The sequence below is a fragment of the Chlorocebus sabaeus genome, chromosome 16 (assembly GCF_047675955.1).
Source record: "Chlorocebus sabaeus isolate Y175 chromosome 16, mChlSab1.0.hap1, whole genome shotgun sequence".
NCBI classification, from domain to species: Eukaryota; Metazoa; Chordata; class Mammalia; order Primates; family Cercopithecidae; genus Chlorocebus; species Chlorocebus sabaeus.
The window spans coordinates 38623635-38650810 of NC_132919.1; the positions used below are offsets into that span (position 1 = coordinate 38623635).

At 39.1% G+C, this 27176-nt stretch overlaps 1 protein-coding gene across 1 annotated transcript in view; it reads right to left on the reverse strand.

The window, feature by feature from the left end:
- Window positions 1–27176, reverse strand: part of VMP1 (vacuole membrane protein 1) — a 135384-nt gene that overhangs the window by 32370 nt on the left and 75838 nt on the right. Inside the window, exon 8 of the mRNA XM_008011244.3 lies at window positions 2344–2424. Within this exon, the coding sequence (XP_008009435.1) occupies window positions 2344–2424 (81 nt within the window). The remainder of the gene's footprint in view (window positions 1–2343; window positions 2425–27176) is intronic.

Below are 27176 nucleotides of genomic sequence, written 5' to 3' on the forward strand. Positions count from 1 at the left end.
GTTCAATCTGCTCACAGCAAACCAAGGTGTCCTTTTGCTTATATTACTCATGGCTAAGGCACTGTGTGTGTGTTTGTGTGTGCACCCATCACATGAGAACTGGATGGATAAAGTAAGTGGACCTGCAGGAATTTAATCCCATTCAGTTGATTCCTAGCTATTTGGTGGCTGTTTTCTAAGGTGAGGTATGAGTGAAGAAAGAGCCTTAAGATTGTTTCAGCAGTGAGGGTTCTAAAATCTTTAGCTTGAAATGTGAACATTATCTGGAAAGCATTCATATCATTAACAAACATTCTAATAAATTCTCAAATACAGTTACGGGTAGATGTGCTGTTATTCTCAATGTAAAATATTAATAATTTGTATTTTATTTTATTTTATGGGACACCAAGTCTGAGGGCCATGTGATACAATTTAGAAAGAAGATCAAGTGTGGAAATATGAGAGTACACAGATTCAGATGTTTTGAATACTCAGTCCCAGACAAAGAAGTGATTCACAACAAATACCTTTTCCAAACATTCCCACATTTTAAGAATGCTAAAAGACATTTCATGTAAAAATGCAAAGAAGCCATAAGCTATTTCTGAGCACTTCATCCATTCTTCTCCTACAGAAAGTACTCTGACCTTGTGGCTGTTGGCTGAACCATTAATAAGACAATTAATTTATATAATTTCATTTTTGAACTTTGAAAGGCTAGTTATTTGAAAAATATTTGTCACATATGGTCTTTAAAAAACACATGATTAAATTAGAATTCAAGTATTCCTTTGTTAGCAACACTTGGATTCAATGACTCATTTTTGTTTTTCTCATCCAAATTCAAATGCTTTAGGATTATTTCATCTCTTACAATCATATAATAATATAATTTACACAGCACTACACCTGCCATTTCTTATATTTGCTCATGTGACTCTCATAACTCTATGAGTTATAACTTTTTTCCTTTATCATGAGGTTCCAACTCATGTTGAAATGAAAATGAATTTAAAGTATTTAAGATATGTAGGCTGGGCGCAGTGTCTCACGCCTATAATCCCAGCACTTCCGGAGGCCGAGGTGGGTGGATCACTTGAGGTCAGGAGTTCAAGACCAGCCTGGCCAACATGGTGAAACCTTGTCCCTACTAAAAATACAATAATTAGCTGGGTGTAGTGGCGCATGTAGCTACTGGGGAGCCTGAGGCAGGAGAATCACTTGAACCTGGGAGGTGGAGGTTGCAGTGAGCCGAGATTGCGCCATCGCACTCCAGCCTGGGCGACAGAGGGAGACTCTGTCTCAAAAAAAAAAAAAAAACAAACAAAACAAGGATTTAAGATACGTAAATCAGAGTAGCCATGAGCTAACATCACTTTACACAGGTTTTATATAAATTCTTCCTTGTAACTAATACTTGAAACTTTGGAAAAAGACTTCTTATCTATAAATTTGAGGAAAGAATGAAGTCATCCTTATTTGGTTAAATGTAGTTTGTTATATATTCTTTATGGGAAGAATGGATTTTCTCTCTTTTATTCTTACTGATTTAAACCATTTAGGTCTGAAGTCATCACTGCATGATGAAATACTTAAAAGCCAATAAACAAGATGTGAACCTATTCAACAGAAAACAGCTCATTTAATAAGTTGAATTGGGCTGGGTGCGGTGGCTCACCTGAGGTCAGGAGTTCAAGACCAGCCTGGTCAACATGGTGAAACCCCGTCTCAACTAAAAATACAAAAAAATTAGCTAGGCGTGGTGGTGGGCGTCTGTAATCCCAGCTACTTCGGGAGGCTGATGCAGGAGAATCGTTTGAACCCGGGAGGTGGAGGTTGTAATGAGCCGAGATTGTACCATTGTACTCCAGCCTGGGGCACAAGAGCAAAACTCTGTCTCAAAAAAAAAAAACAAAAAAAAAGTTGAATGGGCCAGGTGTGGTAGCTCATGCCTGTAATCCCAGCACTTTAGGAGGCCGAGGCAGGTGGATCACTTGAGCCCAGGAGTTTGAGACCAGCCTGGGCAACATGGTGAGATCCTGTCTCTACTAAAAATATAAAAATTAGACACGTGTGGGGGCACATGCCTGGAGTCCCAGCTACTAGGGAGACTGAGGCAGGAGAACTGCTTGAGCCTGGGAGACGGAGGTTGCAGTGAGCTGAGATCATGCCACTGCACTCCAGCCTGGATGACAAGAGGGAGACTCCGTCTTAAAAAAAAAAAAAAAAAAAAAAGTGAATGATTCACAAAATTACATACCCAATAAAAGTGACAGCATTTTTGCTAATTCAGGAGTATATATGGATCAAAATATAACACTACCACTTAGTAAAAGTTCTGTTTTAATACAATTCACTTACTGAAGCACAGGCCAAAATTCCAAAAAATCCAACTTTCTGTACTAGGTTCTGAACTGCCAGTTTGGCCCGGGAGGCAAAGTCCTGTAAAAAGGCAAATTTAGAAACATTAATGAAAAGTAGGAAAAGAAGGAAGATGGTTCTTTCCAGAGTTTATTAACAATCTCACAGTCTGATGACACTGATTAATAAGATGAATGATGAAAAAAATCACAGTAGGTTGTTCACTGAAACACAAGTAAAATAATGATAGAATATTATATCCTTAATGTTAAGCTCTTACCACATTTTAAGAATAAACCAAAACACTGTAACTTTAAATTTAGTATTCTCTCTGGATATTCTAGGGATTAACAAAATATTGTAAACTAACCATGAACCAATTTATTATTTTGGAAACACTGGCCTACAACATCTACCTTTTCCTCTCTTCTATAATTTGCCAGATTTCATATCTAATTGATAGCAGGGTAGAAAGTCATAGGAGTTTTCAAGATGGCCAATGAAGACATCTCTGCCGATCACGAGCCAGAAGATGGAAAAAACAGTTATATGGCAATAACTAAGCATTCATTATCCCAGAAACAAAAGAACATCCTACATTTGCACAGCTTGTGCTAGTTTTGTAAAACATTCTCACCATGTTTTTTTTTTTTTTTTTTGAGACAGTCTCACTCTGTCGCCCAGGCTGGAGTGCAGCGGCGCGATCTCGGCTCACTGCAAGCTCCGCCTCCCGGGTTCACGCCATCCTCCTGCCTCAGCCTTCCGAGTAGCTGGGACTACAGGCGCCCGCCACCGCGCCTGGCCAATTTTTTGTATTTTTAGTAGAGACGCGGTTTCACCGTGGTCTTGATCTCCTGACCTCGTGATCCGCCCGCCTCGGTCTCCCAAAGTGCTGGGATTACAGGCGTGAGCCACCCCGCCCGGCCTCTCACCATGATTTTATTTGAGCTTTCAACAATTCTGGTGTGTAGGTATAGTAGATATTATTATACCCAATCTATAGACCACAAAATTGCAACTCAGAAAGGGTAAGTGATCAAGATCATAATGTCAGTTAGGGACAAAGACAGGACATGATTCAATATTCAGACTGTGAAATCAGTGCTTTTTATTTCACTCTGTTACCTCCTCCCATGCTGAAACATGCATTCGGCTGGCTAGTTCTTTCAGTATGTTGATGCTACAAATATTTGAATTTAACTCTTTTCTGGTTTTGAAATGGCATATATTGGAATCCAAATTCCAATGAAAATAGTTTGTAAGACAAAAAATGAGCTAATGTGTAAACACTTTTTTTGTGTGTAAATGCTTTATTAAGAAGTCTTCATATCATAGAACCTCTTCCACACTCTTTAGTCCAACTTTCTTTTTTTTTTTAATTTTTTTGGGACAGAGTTTCACTCTTGTTGCCCAGGCTGGAGTACAATGGGACGATCTCGGCTCACTGGAACCTCTGCTTCCTGGGTTCAAGTGATTCTCTTGCCTTAGCCTTCCCAGTAGCTGGGATTATAGGCGCCTGCCACCACGCCTGGCTAATTTTCTATTTTTAGTAGAGTGGAGGTTTCACCATGTTGGTCAAGCTGGTCTTGAACTCCTGACCTCAGGTGATCTGCTTGCCTCGGCCTCCCAAAGTGCCGAGATTACAAGCGTGAGTCACCACACCCAGCCTTTAGTTCAACTTTCTAAAAGACAATAAAGAGAATATAGAAGCTGGACAGATCCATCATAGAGAGTAGAAACAAAGTTTAAAGTCAGAAAAGCAAACTAGTTGAAAAATATACTTCTCTAATTGGCACAGAATCTGTGTATCCCCACTTACAAAAACATTTTGACAAATAATACTGTGTAGAATAGTCCTACAAAGTTATCACAGTAGTTAATACTGAAATTAAAGCAAATAAACAAAAAACTTAACTCTACTTGTTGAAGATGATGAGAAAATCAAAGAAACCAAACCAATAAACTATATTTAAAAAAAAAAGATCAGTCAATATAAACACTTTCAAGTCCAAATACGTAGGCTTTCAAAGTTAACCATTAAATCCTACAACAAAATTTAGCAATTTTATAATCTATTTCCAAAGAGATAATTATTAATTTTTCTTTCTGGGATTAGACTTACTTTTTCACTAAGTCAATTACATCAGATTTAATTTTTTTTTTTTTTGAGACAAAGTTTCACTCTTGCTGCCTAGGTTGGAGTGCAATGGTGCGATCTCGGCTCACTGCAAACTCCGCCTCCCGGGTTCAAGCGATTCTCCTGTCTCAGCCTCCCGAGTAGCTGGGATTACAGGTTCATGCCACTACGTCCAGCTAATTTTTGTATTTTTAGTAGAGACAGGGTTTCATCATATTGGTCAGGCTAGTCTCGAACTCCTGACCTCCCACCTTGGTCTTCCAAAGTGCTGGGATTACAGGTGTTGAGTCACTGCCCCAGGCCTCAGATTTAATATTTTTAAACAACTGAACTACTGCAGCAAACGGCATTTTCTATTTTTATTTAGATTTCTAGCTGAAGGTTAATTTTTTTCTTAGCATCTATTGCATTAAGTGTGAAGTACTGAGTTTTATTGATTTAAAACCATATAAGAATATATAATCAAATCAGTTTTCCTATATAGCTTATTTTAAAAACAAATTAATTTCTACTTTTTATTACATTTTATTATTTACTGCTCCTCTTCACTAATCCTATCCTTCTGCAAAATCCATTTATTTTTAACAACTTACACAATTAGCCCCCAAATTACTAAGTTTATAATCCATTTGAAGCACTAAATAAAAACTGGTAAAAAGAAATGTTTTAATTGTCTAAAGTATCAACAGATACTATTAAATTAAAAACTAGTTATGAAATTTTAATTACTATAGCACAAGAATTAAATATATAAAATCAGAAAAATGCCTTCCTTTACAGTCCTTAAAATTTTCATAGCAAATCTGCTTTTAATGAGAGGGAAGATTGCATTCTTTCTTTTTTTTTTTTTGAAATGGAGTCTTGCTGGAGTACAGTGGAGTACAGTGGCATGACCTTGGTTCACTGCAAGCTCCGTCTCCCGGGTTCACGCCATTCTCCTGCCTCAGCATCCCAAATAGCTGGGACTACAGGTGCCTGCCACCACGCCCAGCTAATTTTTTGTATTTTTTTACAAAAATACAAAATACTGTGTTAGCCAGGATGGTCTCCATCTCCTGACCTTATAATCTGCCCGCCTCGGCTTCCCAAAGTGCTGGGATTACAGGCGTGAGCCACCGCGCCCGGCTGGGAAGATTGTATTCAATTGCTAAGAAAAGGTAAAGTAAACAACAACAAAAGCATACAAATTTTATTTTAAAGACAGCACAATTTTTATAAATAAGTTTTCTAAGTCAGATATATGTGGGAATATTTTTCTATCAGCATTAATGTCACCTTTAATAGATACAATTACAGAAAATTAGATTTCTCCATTAAATGGTATAGAAAAGATCTACAGGTATTGTATTTAGAAAGTCTCATGTCCTCCTTTCATTTATATTAATTTCCTTTCTTTTTTTGAGTTTGCCAAAGAGCATTATCTTAATTTTAAGGCTTTAGAATTTTCTATTTATTTAAATCAAGTGACTAAGATTGTGCTATCATTTCAAACTGATGGCATTTTTCTACTCTATAGAATCATACATACACGTACAAACTTAAATAGGAAAACAGGTGCAATTATACCAACTGGTTTATGTAAAGAAAAAAATGATTAAACATTATGCAGATCACCTAATAATATACAAAGATATTTAAGACTACAGAAGATCAAGAAAACCTGGTTTAAAAAACATCCTGAAAACAGGTCAAAACACAGTGATCATTACTAACAAAGACGAATAACAAGTAAGGAGCCATTTTCCCCTTTTAGGGAAGAGTATCTTTGCTTAACAGCAATTAGGCAAGAACAAAAAACAGACTTCTTGTTCTTTCAGATGCCTGGGTGCTCCTCATTAGTTATCTTTAAGGGAGCTCTAACAATCTTTATTTGAGCAAAAAGAGTTAATCTATCCAAACACGTGAAGCTGAAACCTCCTTTTACCTTTTTTATTTTTTAAATTTGAAGCTGGCATGTATTATAAGGAAAACAAGTAAAGCGTCTTTTTAATGGAGAGCTTTACTTTTTAAAAAGAATGAAAGTCATCTACTGAAAAAGGATTTCACAAATTTTATTATGTATTTAACATAAACAGTGACCATGCTACTTTCAGTTCCCATAATTTTTTTCCAGGTCTTTCACAATATTCTCAGAATTTAAATTACATTACATATCAAATAATCTACAAACATTTACTGAAATCATATTAATATGAAGTATGCACAGTTGTTTTTATTTCAAGAAAATAAACATTAGCATAATATGCAGCTTGATGGAGAGTATTTTCTTGATTTTTTTCCTTGCCAGTGTAATGAAAACAAAACCAGAAAAGCACTATATTGGTATTTTAGAATAGTAAAATAACTAATGTTTAGATTTCATAAACACGAACATATTTTATTGTTTCTTATTTTAAATTTATTATTATTTTTTAGTCGGAGTCTCGCTGTTGCCCAGGCTAGAGTGAAGTGGCGTGATCTTGGCTCACTGCAACATCTGGCTATCTGGTTCAAGCGATTCTCCTGCCTCAGCCTCCTGAGTAGCTGAGACTACAGGCACACACAGTCACATCTGGCTAATTTTTTTGTATTTTTAGTAGAGATGGAGTTTCACCATGTTGCCCAGGCTGGTGTCAAACTCCTGAGCTTAGAAGATCCGCCCTCCTCAGCTTCCCAAAGTGCTAGGATTACAGACTTGAGTCACTGCGCCAGGCCCAAATTTATTTCACTTTTAAAGTCACATATATAAAACTTACTTATATGCTTTTAACAGCTTTATGTAATAATTTTATTGAAAACATTATTCTTTTATTGTTCAAAATGTTTTACATGTTATGTGCAATTTTGCTTTCCTTGTTGCTCTGTAGTTTTAAAAGTTCTTTGCTTTTCTAAAAACAACTTCAGTATTTTTTCATTATTTGTATAATTTGGCAGCTCTTTCTTATGTTGATTTTAGAATAATATTGTCTATTAACTAAAATATGTATATTCTTACTTGCTTTTATAATGAGAATTTTATTCTATGTGTATTGTTAATAAAGTTGACTCTATTACTCACACACCTAACACCACCAAAAAGCTAAATCAAAACCAAAAAAATCCCTTTTATAAAATTAAAAACAAATTTTAAACAAATTTTGCTGTTCTTTTCAGTCCAAGTAAAATAAAAAAGCTAAGTAAAAATACACACTAATAATACACAATATTTTTAAGAAAAACTAAATAAAATATTACAAACAAATTTTGTTAGGTATTCAATGTTCCTGTTAAATGTTAAAAAAAATTAATATTTCACTTGAATAGTTTTGGAGTATTGTGGGAACAATGTAGCATGTCCAATTTGATTAGTTCCTCACATGTCATTTTTCACTTTTTCAAAAATACATCAACTAAAAACAAACTCCTTTTATCAGTTTCATTTCTCTGTATTTACATTTCACAACTTAAGTGCCTGAGATAACAGTTTCATTCTCTAAGTCTACCTAAATATGAAGCATGCATTTACAATTAGCAATTACAAATTATTTTCTACTTTTCTTCTTTCACAAAAATAAAACCAATTATAGGTAAATAAATTACCTTTTCTACCACCACCCATAGTGATTATATATGTAAACAATCATGCTTCTGAAACAAGAGATGCAAGAAACATTTTCCCAAGCACTACAAGACTAATACAAAAAGTCACAGCAATTTCTTACCACTGAATTTCAAGATTAAATACAGAAAGACAAAGCCTTAAACTATGAATATGCCTGTACCACTGTTGCTTCACACTTCTTTTTCTTAAGAAAGATATTTATGATTGAGAGAGAAGACAAACTACAAGGCTAATAATAATTAGTCTGCAAAATATTAATCTTTGAATCTAATGATGTCAACATGAATGTAAATATATGAAATAACTTTTATCTTCAAACGGTAACAGTAAACATTTTCATTTTCCTGAGGAAGCCATATGAAAAGATATCTTTAAAAACAACAGAAGGCCATATGCGGTGGCTCACACCTGTAATCCCAGCACTTTGGAGGCCAAGGTGGGCGGATCACCTGAGGTCAGGAGTTCCAGACCAGCCTGACCAACATGGAGAAACCTCATCTCTACTGAAAATACAAAATTAGCCGGGCGTGGTGGTGCAAGCCTGTAATCCCAGCTACTCAGGAGGCTGAGGTGGGAGAATCGCTTGAACACGGGAGGCAGAGGTTGTGGTGAGCCAAGATTGCGCCATTGCACTCCAGCCTGGGCAACAAGAGCTAAACTGTTTCTCAAAACAAAACAAAGCAAACCCAGAAAATCAGTCAGGCATGGTGGCTGGCGCCTGTAATCCCAGCTACTCTGGAGGCTGAGGCAAGAGAATCGCTTAAACCCGGGAGGAGGAGATTGCAGTGAGCCAAGATTGTGCCACTGTACTCCAGTCTGGGCAACAGAGTGAGACTCCGTCTTAAAATAAATAAATAAATAAATAAATAAATAAATAAATAAATAAATAAATAAAATTTAAAAATGAAATAAAAGTAACAGAAAATCCCTGAACATGTAAAACCAATGCAATGTTACTGAAGATAAATGTGTACTTGGTTAATATCTTATGGAAGTTAAATTACCTGCCTTTATAACCCATTGCAGTCACGTGTGGCTTATATGTTCTGAGAAATGGGTTGTTAGGCGATTTCATTGTTGTGTGAACACCATGCAGTGTATTTATACAAATCTAGATGTTATAGCCTACTACACACTTAGGCTATATAGTATAGCCTACTGCTCCTAGGCTACAAACCTATACAACATGTTACTGTACTAAATGCTGTAGGCAATTGTAACACAATGGTAAGTATATGTGTATCTAAACATGTTTTTATTTTATTTTATTTATTTTATTTTGAGACAGGGTCTCGCTCTGTCGCCCAGGCTGCAGTGCAGTGGTGTGATCTTGGCTCAGTGCAACCTCCACCTCCTGGGTTCAAGCGATTCTCACACCTCAAACTCTAGAGTACCTAGGACGACACGTGCGTGCCACCATGCCCAGTTAATTTTTGTATTTTTAGTAGAGATGGGATTTCGCGATGGTGGCCAGGCTGGTCTTGAACTCCTGACCTCAAGTGATCTGCCCACCTTGGCCTCCCAAATGCTGGGATTACAGGCGTGAGCCACTGCACCCAGGCTAAATATGTGGTTTTTTTTGGTTTTTTTTTTGTTTTTTTTTTTACAGAATTTAGCTCCTTGCCCAGGCTGGAGTACAATGGCGCAATCTTGGCTCAATGCAACCTCTGCCTCCTGGGTTCAAGCAATTCTCCTGCCTGAGCCTGCCAAGAAGCTGGGATTACAGGCGCCTGCCACCACATCCAGCTAATTTTTGTATTTTTAGTAGAGACGGGGTTTCATCACATTGGCCAGGCTGGTCTTGAACGCCTAAGTTCAGGTGATCCGGCTGCCTCGGCCTCCTAAAGTGCTGGGATTATAGGCGTGAGCCACTGCGCCCAGCCTAAATATGTTTTTAAATATAAAAAACATACAAATATAATATGGTATATAAGATATTTTGGGCCAGGCACAGTGGCTCATGCCTATAATTCCAATAATTTGAGAAGCCAAGGTGGGAGGATCACTTGAGCCCAGGACTTTGACAGCAGCCTGGGCAACATAAGGAGACCGAGTCTCTATAACTAATTAAAAAAACAAATTAGCTGGGTGTGGTGATGCATGTCTGTGTTCCCAGTTACTTGGGATGCTGAGGCAGGAGGATTGCCAGAGCCCAGGAAGTTGAAGCTGCAGTGGGTGGTGATCACATCCCTGTACTCTAGCCTGGACAACAGAGCAAGATGATCCTGCCCCTTCAACGTACACACACACACACAAAATAAAAGTATAGTACAGTAAATATATAAATCAATGACACAGTTCATTTACTGTCAAGTATTATGTACTATATACACTGTATGTATACACAATTCAAGCAATTCTCCAGCCTCACATTCCTGAGTAGCTGGAATTACAGATACGGCCCAGCTAATTTTTGTATTTTTAGTAGAGATGGGGTTTCACCATGCTGGCCAGGCTGGTTTTGAACTCCTGACCTTGTGATCCACCCACCTCAGGCTCCTAACATGCCGGGATTACAGGCATGAGCCACTGTGCCCAGCCTGTATGTGCTATAGTTTTATATGACTGGTAGCGTAATAAGTTTGTTTACACCAGCATTACCACAAACATGTGATAATGTGTTGTGCTACCTTACCATGTCACTAAGTGATGGGAATTTTTCAGCCCCATTATAAACTGTCAGACATGCAGTTCATCACTGACTGAAAGGCTGTTATGTGGTATATGACTGTATATATTAAAACTACTGAGCTAATAATGCTTTCTTTTGGATTTGGAGCTGAAGTGATTTAACAGCCTATATTAAAAGCCTCAGAGCAACTGTTTCAATACTGATTCCTCATGTGTAATGGAAATTTATGTTAAAATATAGTCTATTTGTGAAACTCTTGTGCCACCTAAAAATTAACTGCTGGTTTCTGCGTGCTAGTCAAATATGAACGCCAATCAATGAAAACTATAAAGCAGAAATGGAATGACTTGTCATGATGACATAATAATTTAGGTTTTTTCACCATAGCAGACAATGAGTCTGAAACAATAACTTGCTATTAAGACTCTAATAACCATGTCATTAAATATTTTCTAAAATGAAATACATTATACAATTAACTATTATCTTTATAGAAACTGCAATGTAAAATTTTCTGTAATGCAGTTATAACTTCAAATCTTTCTTGAACATAAACTAAAAAGTGTCTTAATCACTATTTTCTACCCATTATCAGGGCTCTACGAGTTATTTTCATTAAAAAATATAGAGCATTAATTTAATTCAAAGTGAACAAAATATTCTTACTGTTGACTTCCTCAACAATATCATTAAAGCAATTGCTTATATTTTAATATTGCATATTTGAGTAGGTCCTCTTTAAATAAGTGAAGCTTTTTTTTTTTTTTGAGATGAAGTCTCACTCTTATCCCCCAGGATCCCAGCTCACTGTAACCTCCGCCTCCTGGGTTCAAGCGATTCTCCTGCCTCAGCCTCCCGAGTAGCTGGGATTATAGGGGCCTGCCACCACACCAGGCTACTTTTTATATCTTTAGTAGAGACGGGGTTTTACCATGTTGGCCAGGCTGGTCTCAAACTCCTGACCTCAGGCGATCCTCCCGCTTTGGCCTCCCGAAGTACTGGGATTACAGGCGCAAGCCACTGTGCCCGGCCAGGTGAAGCATATTTTTAAGTCACACATTATTTATTGTTATTCAATTATAATAAAGTCACAGGATAAAGACTGTGGTTAGGAAATAAATTCTAGAATTACCAAAAAAGTAGCGATATTGTTGAAATAAAAGTGATTGTAAAAGTAAGAAAATAGTTAATAAATTTTAAATTATTACCTATAAGATGTTGGATAACAAAATGCACACCCATTTAAGAACAAAAAGTGGGCCGGGCGCGGTGGCTCAAGCCTGTTATCCCAGCACTTTGGGAGGCCGAGACGGGCGGATCACGAGGTCAGGAGATCAAGACCATCCTGGCTAACACGGTGAAACCCCGTCTCTACTAAAAAATACAAAAAAAACTAGCCAGGCGAGGTGGCGGGCGCGTGTAGTCCCAGCTAATAATGTAGTCCCAGCTACTCGGGAGGCTGAGGCAGGAGAATGGCTTAAACCCGGGAGGCGGAGCTTGCAGTGAGCTGAGATCAGGCCACTGCATTCCAGCCTGGGTGAGAGCGAGACTCCATCTCAAAAAAAAAAAAAAAGAAAAAAAAAAAAGAAAAAAAATTAATTAGAACTGAGTTGTGTAACTATTCCTGAAAATGAAACGTTTTAATATCCAGCTGATGCCTTACACAGTTAGATAAAGCCAACTGTAAAATCAGAGATGGTCACTGGTATTTCTATACATATCATAAATTAGGGTAAAACTCTACATAATACTCTAAGCAGAATACATCACATGAACACATTTCATAAAAGCAAGGACATTTTATTCGGAAAATAACTTAGAAATTTAGAAGTTTTGAAAAGAGACTATATATAAAACACGCAATATAAACATAAGTTCTCATATCTATCAAAATCAATGCAGGTATAACTAAAAACTACCAGAAGCAAAGAAGGATCTGACTGTTCTCTGAAACAGTAAGAAACATTTATTTTGTCAACTAGCTAAATTTATTAAGTATTCAAAAACTAGATGTAACTAGAAATCTGAAAACAAAATTCAGTCTGGGTTTCTGTTTATACTCGTATTTATATTATCTAGGGCAGTTTCATTAAATTAAAATGTGGTGTGAAAATTTAGTTGGTAACAAATTACATCTTGCTTTTTCTTTTCATTTTTTTCTTTTGAGACGGAGTTTTGCACTTGTTGCCCAGGCTGGAGTGCAATGGTGCAATCTCGGCTCACTGCAACCTCTGCATCCTGGGTTCAAGCAATTCTCCTGCCTCAGCCTCCTGAGTAGCTGGGATTACAGGCATGTGCCACCACGCCTGGCTAATTTTATATTTTTAGTGGAGACGGGGTTTCTCCAATGTTGGTCAGGCTGGTCTGGAACTCCCGACCTCAGGTGATCCGCCCACCTTGGCCTCCCAAAGTGCTGGGATTACAGGCATGAGCCACCATGCCCGGCCTTACATCTCGCGTTTTAATGAACAGAATAATATGGTGAGACCTCATAAGCAATGGAAGTAAATACTGTTTCACGAAACATTTATTCTAGTTACACACAAATTGGCCCTGGGTTGCTAAGCACAATGTATTTTGTACTATTGGCTACAGTTTAAAAAAAGAAGTAAAAAAGTCATTGATCTAGAGGCAGCTGTGCCTGTAGTAGGTCTCATGATGCTTTATCCAGATTATACCTTTCAGAAATTACGTGAGAACTGATCAACATAAATTGCTTTCACTTATACACACAGGAAATATATAATCCACTGTGAACACCACACATTTCAGAGTGTTGTGCCAAAAATAGGATGCTATCAACTAGTTCTGGGTTAAGATCAGGATTAAATGGATTTCTTGATGTATAGATGTATTTCTGTTACCAACTTTATGTGGGCAGGGTACAGGACAGAATAATATGAGTTTTTTAATCTAAGGCATAACATATACAGTAAAGCATACAAATCTAAAATATACATCTTAATGGAAATTTACAACACACCCATGTAACCACTACTGAGATCCAGATATAGAACATTACCAGAACTCCAGAAACCCTGCTGGTGGCACTTCTAGTAATTACTCCCTGCAAAATAACCACTAACATTGGCTTCCATTACCACAGATTTAGCTTTTCCTATTTTTGAACTTTATTTTTAAAATTTATTTTATCATATTTTATTTCATTTTTTTGAGATGGAGTTTTGCTCTTGTTGCCCAGGCTGCAATGGTGCAATCTTAGCTCACTGCAACCTCCTACTCCAGGGTTCAAGTGATTCTCCTGCCTCAGCCTCCTGAATAACTGGAACTACAGGCCTGTGCCACCACACCCAGCTAATTTTTGTATTTTTTTTAGTAGAGATAGGGTTTCACCACGTTGGTGAGGTTGGTCTTGAACTCCGGATCTCAGGTGATCTGCCTGCCTCGGCCTCTCAAGGTGCTGGGATTATAGGCGTGAGCCACTGCACCTGGCCTGAACTTTATATAAATGGAATCATACAGTATGTCCTCTTTTATGTCTGGCTTCTTTAGCTTAACATTATATTATGTCCAGGTGATTCATCCATGCTGTTGCATGTAGCAGTAATCAATTTGTTGCAGATGCTACATATTATTCCATTGTATAGGTATATCACAATTTATTCTATTGTTGTTGGACATTAGGGTTGCTTCCAGTTTTGAGCTATTATTTTAAAAAACCTTTTTATTTTTTATTTTTCTTTTCTTTTTTTTTGTTTTTGAGACAAAGTCTTGCTATGTCGCCAGACTGGAGTGCAGTGGTGTGATCTTGGTTCACCGCAACCTCTGCCTCCCGGATTAAAGCGATTCTCCTGCCTCAGCTTCCCCAGTAGCTCGGACTACAGGCGCGTGCCACCATGCCCGGCTAATTTTCGTATTTTAGTAGAGACGGGGTTTCATCATGCTGGCCAGGCTGGTCTGGAACTCCTGACCTCGTGATCTGCCTGCCTTGTTTTCCCAAAGTGGTAGGATTACAGGCGTAAGCAACAGCGCCAGGCCTTATTTTTCTTTTTTAAGCTATCTCCTACAGGAAGGAAATTTTGAGTTACTATAAATAACGCTGCTATGAACATGCTTGTACGTGTCTTCTGGCATATCCTTCTGGTAAGTATAGACTTATAAATGGAATTGCTGGATCATACAGTATGTGTATGCTTAACTGTAGTAGACGGTGCCAGTTCTCAAAAGTGACTATAAATCAAATTATTCTTAATATTGCTTCCATTTTGCCAACTGATAATAACTGTCAATTGAAAAAAATCTAAGTGATTTTCCTTTTGTACAGATGGTTCTAAAGAGTGTGTCTGTCGGAATTAGCATGAGGATTGAATAAGCTAAAGCAAGAAAATGAGGAATGAATAGCTTTAAATATTTTAAATGCTAAGTTTTAGAAAAACAACTTATAACATTTTGAAAGTTACTTCCAATTTCCTTAGGAAAAGAGAGATAATTACTTAGAAAAAATATGTACTTTTTTCTCACACTCAATTTGGGAAGACAAAATTCAAATCTTTTTCAGAAATCAGAATTCTTAGTTAAAAGCAATTAAATTTAACTGAATAAAGCTGATAACTACTATGTGCAAGGTAATAAGGAATCCAAAGATGAGAACATAGTGATTCTTCATACATTCATTCAGTATATGTTTAACAAGTGTTTACTACATGCCAAATGTTGTAGGAGCTGAGAAGTGGCGGGCGCCTGTAGTCCCAGCTACTTGGGAGGCTGAGGCAGGAGAATGGCGTAAACCCGGGAGGCGGAGCTTGCAGTGAGCTGAGATCCGGCCACTGCACTCCAGCCTGGGCGACAGAGCCAGACTCCATCTCAAAAAAAAAAAAAAAAAAAAAAAGAGAATACAACACTAAATCACACTGATAACAATCTGGAACCTCATGGAGTTTATATTCTAGTGGGAGGAGATGAAAACTAAATAGGACAGTCAGGAAAGGCTTCAGAGGAAAGGTAATCCAAAACATCAGAATTCTCAAGGAGGTGAGAGAGTAGGTCATGCTGACAATCTATGAGAAGAGGGTTCTGGCGAGTTTTTTCCCTTCAGAGATACCTAATCTAGGGTATGTGTATGGAAGCAGAGGGTGCAGTAAGTAAAAACGGAAGACGAAAGAAGGATGGATGAAACCTACAAAGCAAGGGAGAGCAAAACCAAGAAAGATAAAAAGTGCTATAGAGAGGAACAATACAAACACCAGCAATTACATGGTTTTTAATGATATCAAAATGACACAGCATTGATAAAAATCATGTGATAAAAAATGATTTTAAGTGATAAAAAATCTTCTATATCACTAAAAACGATTTAGTGATAACACTAAATCTTTTAGGTTCTCTGAATCACAGTTTGTTCATCTTTTCTGTAAAATGATGATAATAATATCTACCACCAAAACCAAAACTGATTATGAGACAAAATTGTTTAGATTGAAGTCATACTGCTTAGTAAATGTCAAGAGACAAAAAACACCTGATATTCAGTGAAGTAAAATATCTTGCCTGATTTATTTTATCTACCCAGTTGGACTTTATAATGAGCACAATTACTAGTGCAATCTTACAACGAAAATAAGAGATTTTTGTTTTGTTTTAAATTTTATTATTATTTTTTATTTTTATAATTTTTAAATAGTAGAGAGAGGGTTTCACCATGTTGCCCAGGCTGGTCTTGAACTCCCGAGCTCAGGTGATCCTTAGGGAGGCTTGGCCTCCCAAAGCGCTAGCATTACAGGCATGAGCCACCATGCCCGACCATTGTTTTTAATTTTAAAAAACATAAAAGAAACATGTTCATATCAAAGACATAAGGGCTCTGTAAAATGGAAGGGAGAGAAAGAAGGAAAATATATTAAGAATCAAAAAATGATTGGCCAGGCACAGTGGCTCCCACCTGTGATCCCAGCACTTTGGGAGGTTGAGGCGGGTGAATGACTTGAAGTCAGGAGTTCGAGACCAGCCTGACCAACACGGTGAAACCCCATCTCTATGAAAAACACAAAATTTAGCCGAGCATGGTGGCGCATGCCTGTAATCCCAGCTGCTCAGGAGGTGAGAGAGTATGTCAGAATTCTCAAGGAGGTGAGAGAGTAGGCATGCTGACAATCTATGAGAAGGGAGTTCCGGCTGAGGAAGAATCGCTTGAACCTGGGAGCTGGAGGTTGCAGTGACCCAAGATTGAGATCGTGCCACTGCACTCCAACCTGGGCAGCAAAGGTGAAACTCTGTCTGAAAGAAAAGAAAAAAAAAAAAGGCCGGGCGCAGCGGCTCACGCCTGTAATGCCAGCACTTTGGGAGGCTGAGGCGGGCAGATCACCCAAGGCTGGGAGTTCAAGACCAGCCCGACTAAAATGGAGAAACCTTGTCTCTACTAAAAATACAAAATTAGCTGGGCGTGGTGGCGCATGCCTGTAATCCCAGCTACCTGGGAGACTGAGGCAGGAGAAGGTTGTGGTGAGCCAAGATTACGGTATTGCATTCTAGCCTGGGAGACAAGGGCGAAACTCCATCTCAAAAAAAAAAAAAAATTATCAAATCTGCCTTGTAGTGCCAACGATGAGTTTACCAAATCCTCCAACACAAGAAAGTAGAAATGGGTGCTATTACTTCTCCTGAATGTTGGTCCTTTAGGAGGAAATTGTTTACTTATTTACACCTGTAATGATTATTTCACTATGATTACTAATCTTAAAACTCACAAATAACCTAGACATAAAACATTTCTTGTATAGTCTAGAAGGAAAGATGAGATGGAAGAAACACGGTTTCAGGAGGCCTTCTCGGGGGCTGGCTCTAGTATTTATTACCATGTTCAGATATAAAGTAAGTTATTCTTAGAAGTTCACACAAGCATACAGTGCTCTCTCTCCCTCCTTTTCTTATTCCAGCCCAGTTACCAGCATTAAAATTGGCCAGTATCTGCAGCTTCCTTTTCCTCTCTCTACTTAGACTTTTGTTCAAAAAAAAAAAAAAAAAAAATGCAGGGCACGGAGACTCACACCTGTAATCCCAGCACTTTGGGAGGTCGAGGCGGGCAGATCATGAGGTCAGGAGTTCAAGACCAGACTGACCAACATGGTGAAACCCCACCTCTACTAAAAACACAAAAAATAGCCAGGCGCGGTGGTGCGCGTTTGTAATCCCAGCTACTCAGGAGGCTGAGGCAGAACTGCTTGAACCCGGGAGGTGGAGGTTAGAGTGAGCTGAGATCTTGCCACTGCACTCCAGCCTGGGTGACAGAGTGAGACTCTGTCTCAAAAAAAAAAAAAAAAAAAGAAAAAAAGGCTGGGTGCGGTGACTCACGCCTGTAATCCCAGCACTTTGGGAGGCTGAGGTGGGTGGATCACGAGGTCAGGAGATCAAGACCATCCTGGCTAACACAGTGAAATCCCGTGTCTACTAAAAATACAAAAAATTAGCTGGGTGTGGTGGCAGGTGCCTGTAGTCGCAGTTACTCAGGAGGCTGAGGCAGGAGAATGGTGTGAACCCAGGAGGCGGAGCTTGCAGTGAGCCGAGATTGCGCCACTGCACTCCAGGTTGGGCAACAGAGCAAGACTTCGAGTCCAAACGCAGTAGCTCACGCCTGTAATTCCAGCACTTTGAGAGGCCCAGGCAGGCGGATCACGAGGTCAGGAGTTCAAGACCAGCCTGACCAACAAGGTGAAACCCTGTCTCTACTAAAAATACAAAAATTAAATGGGCGTGGTGGTGTGCGCCTGTAATCCCAGCTACTCAGGAGGCTGAGGCAGGAGAATCGCTTGAACCCGGGAGGTGGAGGCTGCAGTGAGCCAAGATCACGCCACTGCACTCCAGCCTGGGCGACAGAGCAAGACTCTATCTCAAACACAAACACACACACACACACACACACACACACACACACACACACACAAACACGGTAATTCTTAGGCAGCTGGCATCCACTCAAACTCAGATGGGTGCCTGCCTAACTTCTATTAGGAATAAGAATGGACTCTGTAGCCCAAGAAAGACAAGTGCTCTAGACACTCAGTGAAAATATCTGAGTATGCAAGATTTATTACTGCATAGAAATAAATAAAGGGATATATTACACAAGTAATTTCCTTTTTCTCTCTTTTTCCTGTCTGAAGCCAGTAATTCCTCATATAACAGTTTTCCAAAATTCTTTTTAAAAAAATTAATAGAGGCCAGGCGTGGTGGCTCATGCCTGTAATCCCAGCACTTTGGGAGGCCAAGACGGGCGGATCACCTGAGGTCGGGAGTTCAAGACCAGCCTGACCAATATGGAGAAACCCCATCTCTACTAAAAAAAAAATTACAAAATTATCTGGGCATGGTGGCGCATCCCTATAATACTAGCACTTTGGGAGGCCAAGGCAGGAGAATTGCTTGAACCCGGGAGGCAGAGGTTGTGGTAAGCCAAGATTGTGCCATTGCACTCCAGCCTGGGCAAGAAGAGTGAAACTCTGTCTCAAAAAAAAAAAAAAAAAGAGATGGGGGTGTTACTATTTTGCCCAGTCTGGTCTTGAACTCCTGGGCTCCAAGTTATTCTCCCACCTCAGCCTCCCAAAGTGCTGGGATTACAGGCATGAGCCACCATGCCCAGCCACTCATCTGATAATTATTTAGATCAAACTGAAATTAAAAAAAAACAGTAGAGGACAATCTGCTATGTATAAAACATAACAATAATACTAGTCTGTGGAGAAAAAAAGAAAAAAGTCAAAATAGTGAGGTAACTTGACTTAAACATGCAAAGCTATGAAAACTAAATCTGTATGGAATTCACAAAACGGTCAGAGACAGGAAACTTAAGAGACTGAAAACAAAGGAAAAAGATAAATGGGAACTTCTCTATTATGGGAAATGTCAACAGTGACATTCTTTTTTTTTTTTTTTTTTTTTTTTTTTGAGACGGAGTCTCGCTCTGTCACCCAGGCTGAAGTGCAGTGGCCCGCTCTCTGCTCACTGCAAGCTCCGCCTCCCGGGTTCACGCAATTCTCCTGCCTCAGCCTCCCGAGCAGCTGGGACTACAGGCGCCCGCCACCTCGCCCGGCTTATTTTTTTGTATTTTTAGTAGAGACGGGGTTTCACCATGTTAGCCAGGATGGTCTCGATCTCCTGACCTCGTGATCCGCCCGTCTCGGCCTCCCAAAGTGCTGGGATTACAGGCTTGAGCCACCGCGCCCGGCAACAGTGACATTCTTTTCTGAGGTAGAGCCAATCTTTCTTTTGGTTTTGAGACAGAGTCTTGCTCTGCCGTCTAGCTGGAGTACAGTGGTGCCATCATAGTTCACTCCAACCCTGACCTCTTGGGCTCAAGCAATCCTCCTGCCTCAGCCTCCTAAGTATCTGGGACTATAGGTGCATACCATCATGCCTGATTAATTTTTTAACTTTTTTTGTTTTTAGACATGGGGTCTCACTATGTTGCCCAGGTTGGCCTCGAACTCCTTGGCTCAAGCGATCCTCCTACCTCAGTATCCTGAAGTGCTGGGATTATAAGTATGAGCCACGGCACCCAGCCAATAGAACTAATCTTAACAAATTTATAAATGGCCCTGGAAAAAGAAATGTAGAGTTTAAGTTCCAAATCTACAGTTGAAATTATATCTAAAGTAGGAGATGCTAAATTCATGACAGTAAACTGAAAGACTTTGCACACTTCAGCAAACAAGTGGCAGGTCATCTTCAATACAGACAACGGTAAGATAACATGTTTAGGGAAAACTTATTTAAACATAAAACAATGGGGCCAGGCATGGTGACTCATGCCTGTAATCCCAGCATTTTGGGAGGCCAAGGTGGGCAGATCATTTGAGGTCAGGAGTTTGAGACCAGCTTGGCCAACATGGTGAAACCCTGTCTCTCCTAAAAATACAGAATTAGCTGGGTGTGGTGGCCTGTAATCCCAGTTACTAGGGAGGCAGAGGCAAGAGAATCACTTGAACCAGGGAGGTGGAGGAGTGAGCACTCCAGCTTGTGTGACAGAGTGAGACTCTGTTTCAAAAAAAAAAAAAAAGAGAAAAAAAAAAGGGAACTGGGAGCAATCTTAAATTGTTTATTAAAAATGTCAGCAAAATGCATTGCTAAACAGGCCCATGATTTTAGAAATATGAAAAATGAGTACAGTTATGTGGCAATTGCCTCTGGAAAATCATGTGCAGTTGTGGCTTTCATCATGTGCAGTTATGATTTCATGCTAGGAGAGATATAAACGGATTAGATAAAGGTCCATGGAAAAAATAATTGAGATTTGGGGGCTGTTGGACACAAACTGAATAATTACATTCTCTAGAAAGGCTGAAGAGGAAGCTAAGTGAACTCCATAAAGCTATGAAAAATATGAGAGGAAATGAGAAGTATCTGACAAATTTTACAATATCAGAATAACTGCGTGTAAACTTTATAACCTTTTTTTTTTTTCTTTTGAGACGGAGTCTTGCTCTGTCGCCCAGACTGGAGTTCAGTGGCGCGATTGTGGCTCACTGCAGCCTCTGCCCCCTGGGTTCAAGTGATTCTCTTGCCTCAGCCTCCCCAGTAGCTGGGATTACAGGCACATGCCACTACTGCCTGGCTAATTTTTGTATTTTTAGCAGAGACGGGGTTTTACCATGTTGGCCAGGGTAGTTTCAAACACCTGAACTCAAGTGATCTGCCCGCCTCGGCCTCCCAAAGTGCTGGAATTACAGGCATGAGCCACCCTGTGCCTGGCTAAACTTGATACCTTAAAAGAGGTAAATTTAAAACAAAATGGAAGCACTGCTTTATACGATGGGCTATCAACTTACTGAGTCTTTACTACAAGTAGTAAAAATATAAATTTTTAGAAATTTGGATAAGTTAATCGATGCAGACTCATGTCAGGGAATGGGACAAAAAAGTCTAAAATAGATCCTTACTTTTGAGGGGAACACTGAACGAATTATCATGCCCATTTCTTTAGATCTCTTCATAGGGCCTTAGTTTAAAAGCATGATAGTCATATTTTGAAGTTGTAAGATAGCAAAAAAGGGAAGGAGACTCTATTGAGAGAAATCTCCTTAAATACTAAGCAAGAAAGAACTGCAGATTGGAGCCAAGTACGGTGGCTCATGTCTGTAATCCCTGCACTTTGGGAGGCTGAGGTGGGTAGATCACCTGAGGTCAAGAGTTCCAGACCAGCCTGGTCAATATGGTGAAACCCTGTCTCTACTAGAAATACAAAAAAATAGCTGGGCGTGGTGGCGTGTGCTTGTAGTCCCAGCTACTTGGGAGGCTGAGGCAGGAGAATCGCTTGAACCCATGAGGTGGAGGTTGCAGTGAGCCAAGATCGCACCACTGTACTCTAGCCTGGGCGACAGAGCAAGACTCCGTCTCAAAAAAAAAAAAAAAAAAAAGACAGAAAGAACTGCAGATTGATCGTGACAAACCAAATATCTTGGCTAATTAGAAAGAAAGGCACTTTTGCAAGAGGAAATGAGCAAAATAGTTTTCTGCTGTCCAGGTCTCCCATTAAACTCTGATGTACCCCTCAAAGCACTCAGCAGTTATATAACAGGGTGAGTTTGTACTTAGCATGTTACTGATTTACAAACTCATAAAAAAGCAAAAATAAAGAAGTGTAAGTAGTCTGTTGGTCCAAGTTTCAATAAAGGGGCCTTTTTTTTTTTGAGACCTGTTTTGTCACCCACGCTGGAGTGCAGTGGCACAATCTTGGCTCACTGCAACCTCTGCCTTCCAGGTTCAAGCAATTCTCCTGCCTCAGCCTCCTGAGCAACTGGGACTACAGGTGTGCACCACCACGCCCAGCCAGTTTTTGTATTTTTAGTAGAGATGGGGTTTCACCATATTGGCCAGGCTAGTCTTGAACTCCTGACCTCGTGATCTGCCCACCTTGGCCTCCCAAAGTGCTGGGATTACAGGAATAAGCCACAGAGCTCAGCCAAAAGGGGCCTTTCTTTTTTTCTTTTTCTTTTTTTTTTTTTTGAGATGGAGTCTCGCGCTGTCGCCCGGGCTGGAGTGCAGTGGCCAGATCTCAGCTCACTGCAAGCTCCGCCTCCCGGGTTTGCGCCATTCTCCTGCCTCAGCCTCTGGAGTAGCTGGGACTACAGGCGCCCGCCACCTCGCCCGGCTAGTTTTTTTTTTTTTTTGTATTTTTTAGTAGAGACGGGGTTTCACTGTGTTAGCCAGGATGGTCTCAATCTCCTGACCTCGTGATCCACCCGCCTTGGCCTCCCAAAGTGCTAGGATTACAGGTGTGAGCCATGGTGCCCGGCCCAAAAGGGGCCTTTCTAAAGGCATTTTATAAAAGGTGTTTGAAACACAAAACTGAAAAAACAAAAAAACAAAAAAACAAAAAAAAAAACCTTTAGTTTAACAAAGGTAACCTAATGCTTATCCAGTGCTTTTTCCGCCCCCATATCTGCAAACAGGTGTGGAAGTGAAAAGAACACGCCAACATAACAGAAAATTATTTTCTTTCTTTCTTTCTTCTTTTTTAGATGGAGTCTAGTTCTGTTGCCCAGGCTGGAGTGCAGTGGCGTGATCGCAGCTCACTGCAACTTCTGCCTCTGGGTTCAAGCAATTCTCCTACCTCAGCCTCCCAAGTAGCTGGGACTATAGGCACCCACTAGCACACCCAGCTAATTTTTTTGTAGTTTTAGTAGAGACAGGGTTTCGCCATTATTGGCCAGGCTGGTCTGGAACTCCTGACCTCAGGTAATCCGCTTGCCTCGGCTTCCTTTCAAAGTGCTGGGAATACAGGCGTGAGCCACCATGCCTGGCCACGAAACAATTTTCTTTTCTCTTCTTTTTTTTTTTTGGAGAGTGAGTCTCTATCACCCAGGCTAGAGTGCAGTGGCGGGATCTCAGCTCTCTACAACCAACACCTCCTGCGTTCAAGTGATTCTCCTGCTTCAGCCTCCTGAGTAGTTGGGACTACCGGGGCCCTCCAACAACCTGAGTAATTTTTGTATTTTTAGTAGAGATGGTGTTTCACCATCTTGGCCAGGCTGGTCTGGAGCTCCTGACTTTGTGATCCGCCGCCTCAGCCTCCCAAAGTGCTGGGATTACGGGCCTGAGCCAATGCGCCCGGCCCAAAACTATTTTCTACTCCAATGTGCAAAGCAACCTAACAAGAAAAACCTTAAATATTTATTCTTACTTTCCTTGTTAATGATTAGGCTGTATTAACCTCTTATTTTCATTTGAAAGTCATCTGGTTTCAATGATAATTGCTTTGTCATCAAAACAAATAATTTTTTAAAAATTTAGTTTGATGACTGACAGCATGGTTAGAACATAAACAATTTTAAACTTCATTATTGTATATTTTTTTCCTGTGAGGAATAACTAGCTTCAACATTTTCTAGAATGTTTTTCCTATTTTGTTACAAAAGTGTAAGCAGAATAAAAGTAATTTTTAGGAGGTTGAGTTTAAAAGTTTTCACTAAATTAATTATTATTATTATTTTTTTGAGACAAAGTTCACTCTGTCACCCAGGCTGCAGTGTAGTGGCGCGATCTCAGCTCACTGCATCCTCTGCTTCCCTGGTTCAAGCGATTCTCATGCCTTGGCCTCCTGAGTAGCTAGGATTACAGGCGCCTGCCACCACGCCTGACTAATTTTTGTATTTTTAGTAGAGATGGGGTTTCACCATGTTGGCCAAGCTGGTCTCAAACTCCTGACCTCAGGTGATCCACCCGCCTTGACCCCCCAAAGTGCTGGGATTACAGGCATGAGCCATTGTGCCTGGCCTAAATTAATTTTTTAAATAAGTAAGTCCAGCTAAAGGTGACAAGGCTAAATACAGTAATGTGCATGTAAAAAGAAATGAACTCGGGAATGTATGGTGAGAAGACAAGTTTCCCATTGACCATTCAATTAACAGCTTGCATCACATTGCAACTGTCTTTCCTTGTTGATAATATGTGAATGAGTTAAAGAAATAGAAGAAATTAAAAGGGAGAAAGATTAAAGTCTGTGAGTGAGGTAGCAAGAGTTCAAAATAAAGTAAATGCTTCTAGAGAAAGCAAGTAAAAGGGGCATGAAGAATTCCACTATAAATCATGCTAAGTGTGCTCAGACACTACAACTCCAGAATTACTCTAAGTGCTACCTTTTCTTGATGAATAAAATGCAAGTAAGTTACCTTTGGTACCCACACCTAACTGCGTGAATAGTCAAAATATCCTGCAACAGAATCGATCAAGACCACTTAAAATTGCTTAATTTTGATGGTACTTTGTGATAAAATCATGAGCCAACTATGAAAGACTATCTACCAGGCCCGCCTTTTCAAAAACTAAACATTATTGGGGTGTGGTTGGTTGATTATGAAAAGAGAAACTACACTAATTCTTGGTAGTTTTGACAATGCCTTTAATGATAAAGAAGTGTGTTTAACATGTGTCTCTCATATTCACTACGGTAAAGTTTATCAGTTTAACTCTTTGCAAACAAGCAAGAGATCCTGCAAGCAGGAAGCTTTTCTGTGGAACTCCTGACGGAACACAAACCATAACAGTTACTGCAAAGCTTAATGCAAACCCTCTAGAGTCCACGTTGACAAATTCTTTAACAAGCCCTGTGGTTACAGGGAAGCTGGTTTCACTGTGACTCACTCCTGCTCAAACAGTTTACTGGAAATGAAGGGGAGGGGGAATTTTCAGAGAAGTCATGTGATGGCCAGATAAACCACAACCAGTAAAGGTTCATCAGAGTCAAAAACAGGTCCCAGCAACAATTGACACCCGGAGTGTTCAAATGGTACTAAAGTGTATGAAAATGTGTCCTGTTTAGTTTCAGATCATCTACACCATAAACTCTTTCATGAATCTGTATATGTAAAGGAAAAACTTCATAGCAGGAAAAACTGGCAGGCATTGACACAGTGTAGGCAACTGCAACTGCACACACTTCATAGGAAAATGTGCTTAAGAGAATAGCATTAGTGGAACGCCAAAGCACTTTTTCGTGAGTATGTAAATAATCTTATCAATTCCTTTCCCATAGTCTTTAAACTCAAATGATCAAACACATATTCTATCATTATCAAAAGAATCCTTCACTTTGACCCTATACTTTGGAAAGGGATGTTCACTAGATAAATGTCTATTTTATTTTACTACATTAAAAAAAAAGCATTGGTCATAAGAATGAGAACTACCATTACAATGGATAAACTGTTTTTTGGTTTCATATTTTCACTAGTAAAATAATGTAAATAGCTAGAAACTTCTGAAAAGGACAAAGATCCTATTAAGCTAAAAAATAAGACTTTTTTCAGCCTTAAATTTAATACAAATTAGTAAGGTAAAAGATGCTAGTATTAAAACTCAATTTGGGGATTTAGCTTCAATATACAGAGTAGGTAGCAATTATTGAGTATTAATTACTTTAATTACTATAGTCCTAAATAGAACCTAAAAATGTTCCCTTAAAATAAGATTAAATTCTGAAACTACAAAATAGCCTTTGGGGAAACATTCAGCCTAAAATGGTCTGCAGACTCATGAACAATACTCAACAGAAAGACAAGCTAATTGATAGGAAAATAGAGGAAAAAAAACTCATATTCTTTTTTCTTGAGATGGAATCTCACTCTGTCACCTAGGGTGGAGTGCAGTGGTGTGATCTCGGTTCACTGGAACCTCCGTCTCTCAGGTTCAAGCAATTCTCCTGCGTCAGCCTCCCAACTAGCTGGGATTACATGTGCCTGCCATCATGCCCAGCTAATTTTTGTATTTTTAGTAGATACAAGGTTTCACCATGTTGGCCAGGCTGGTCTTGAACCCCTGACCTCAAATGATTCACCTGCCTTGGCCTCCCAAAGTGCTGGGATTACAGGTATGAGCCTGAATATGTTTTCACGATATTCTTTGAAAACGTGAAGTTTTAAGACTTTTACGTTTCTGATTTAATTTTAAATTTCCTATTCTGATAGCAGTAAGAAGCAGCAGGAAATTTCACATAGTCAGCAACCTAACACTGTGAGAAAGAATCCAAGTAGCAGGTCATTAAAACAGATGGCATTTAGGAAAGTAAACTTATTCAAAACATATTCTTGTAAGTAAATATGTACAACAACATTTCTCCTCTATTGTGTAAGCTTTAAATACAAAACTACCACAACCACTCCCAGACTCCTCCATTATTTCAGTAATACTGGCTGCCCTAATTTTTCAGGACACATCATGCAAATAAGTTCTTTTATTTTTCAAATTCTTTTATTCCTAAAGTATCTTTAATTTTCCTTTTTGGTTATATAGCTTAGAGAATAAACAAATCACAAGAATCTTCATTTATTTCTAAAGTATAAAGTATATAATTTTACAAAAGTTGTTTTACTCAATGTGAATTAAAATTTCCAAGTCTAAAAAAATTTTAAAAATTAAAAAAATTTGCAAGTCATTTAACTTAGTGTCTTTTACATTATCTTCAGATGACAATTGCTCTCAGATGACTATTAAACTCAAAGATGCAAAACAGTTAAATCTTCCTTTCTTTGTAAAAT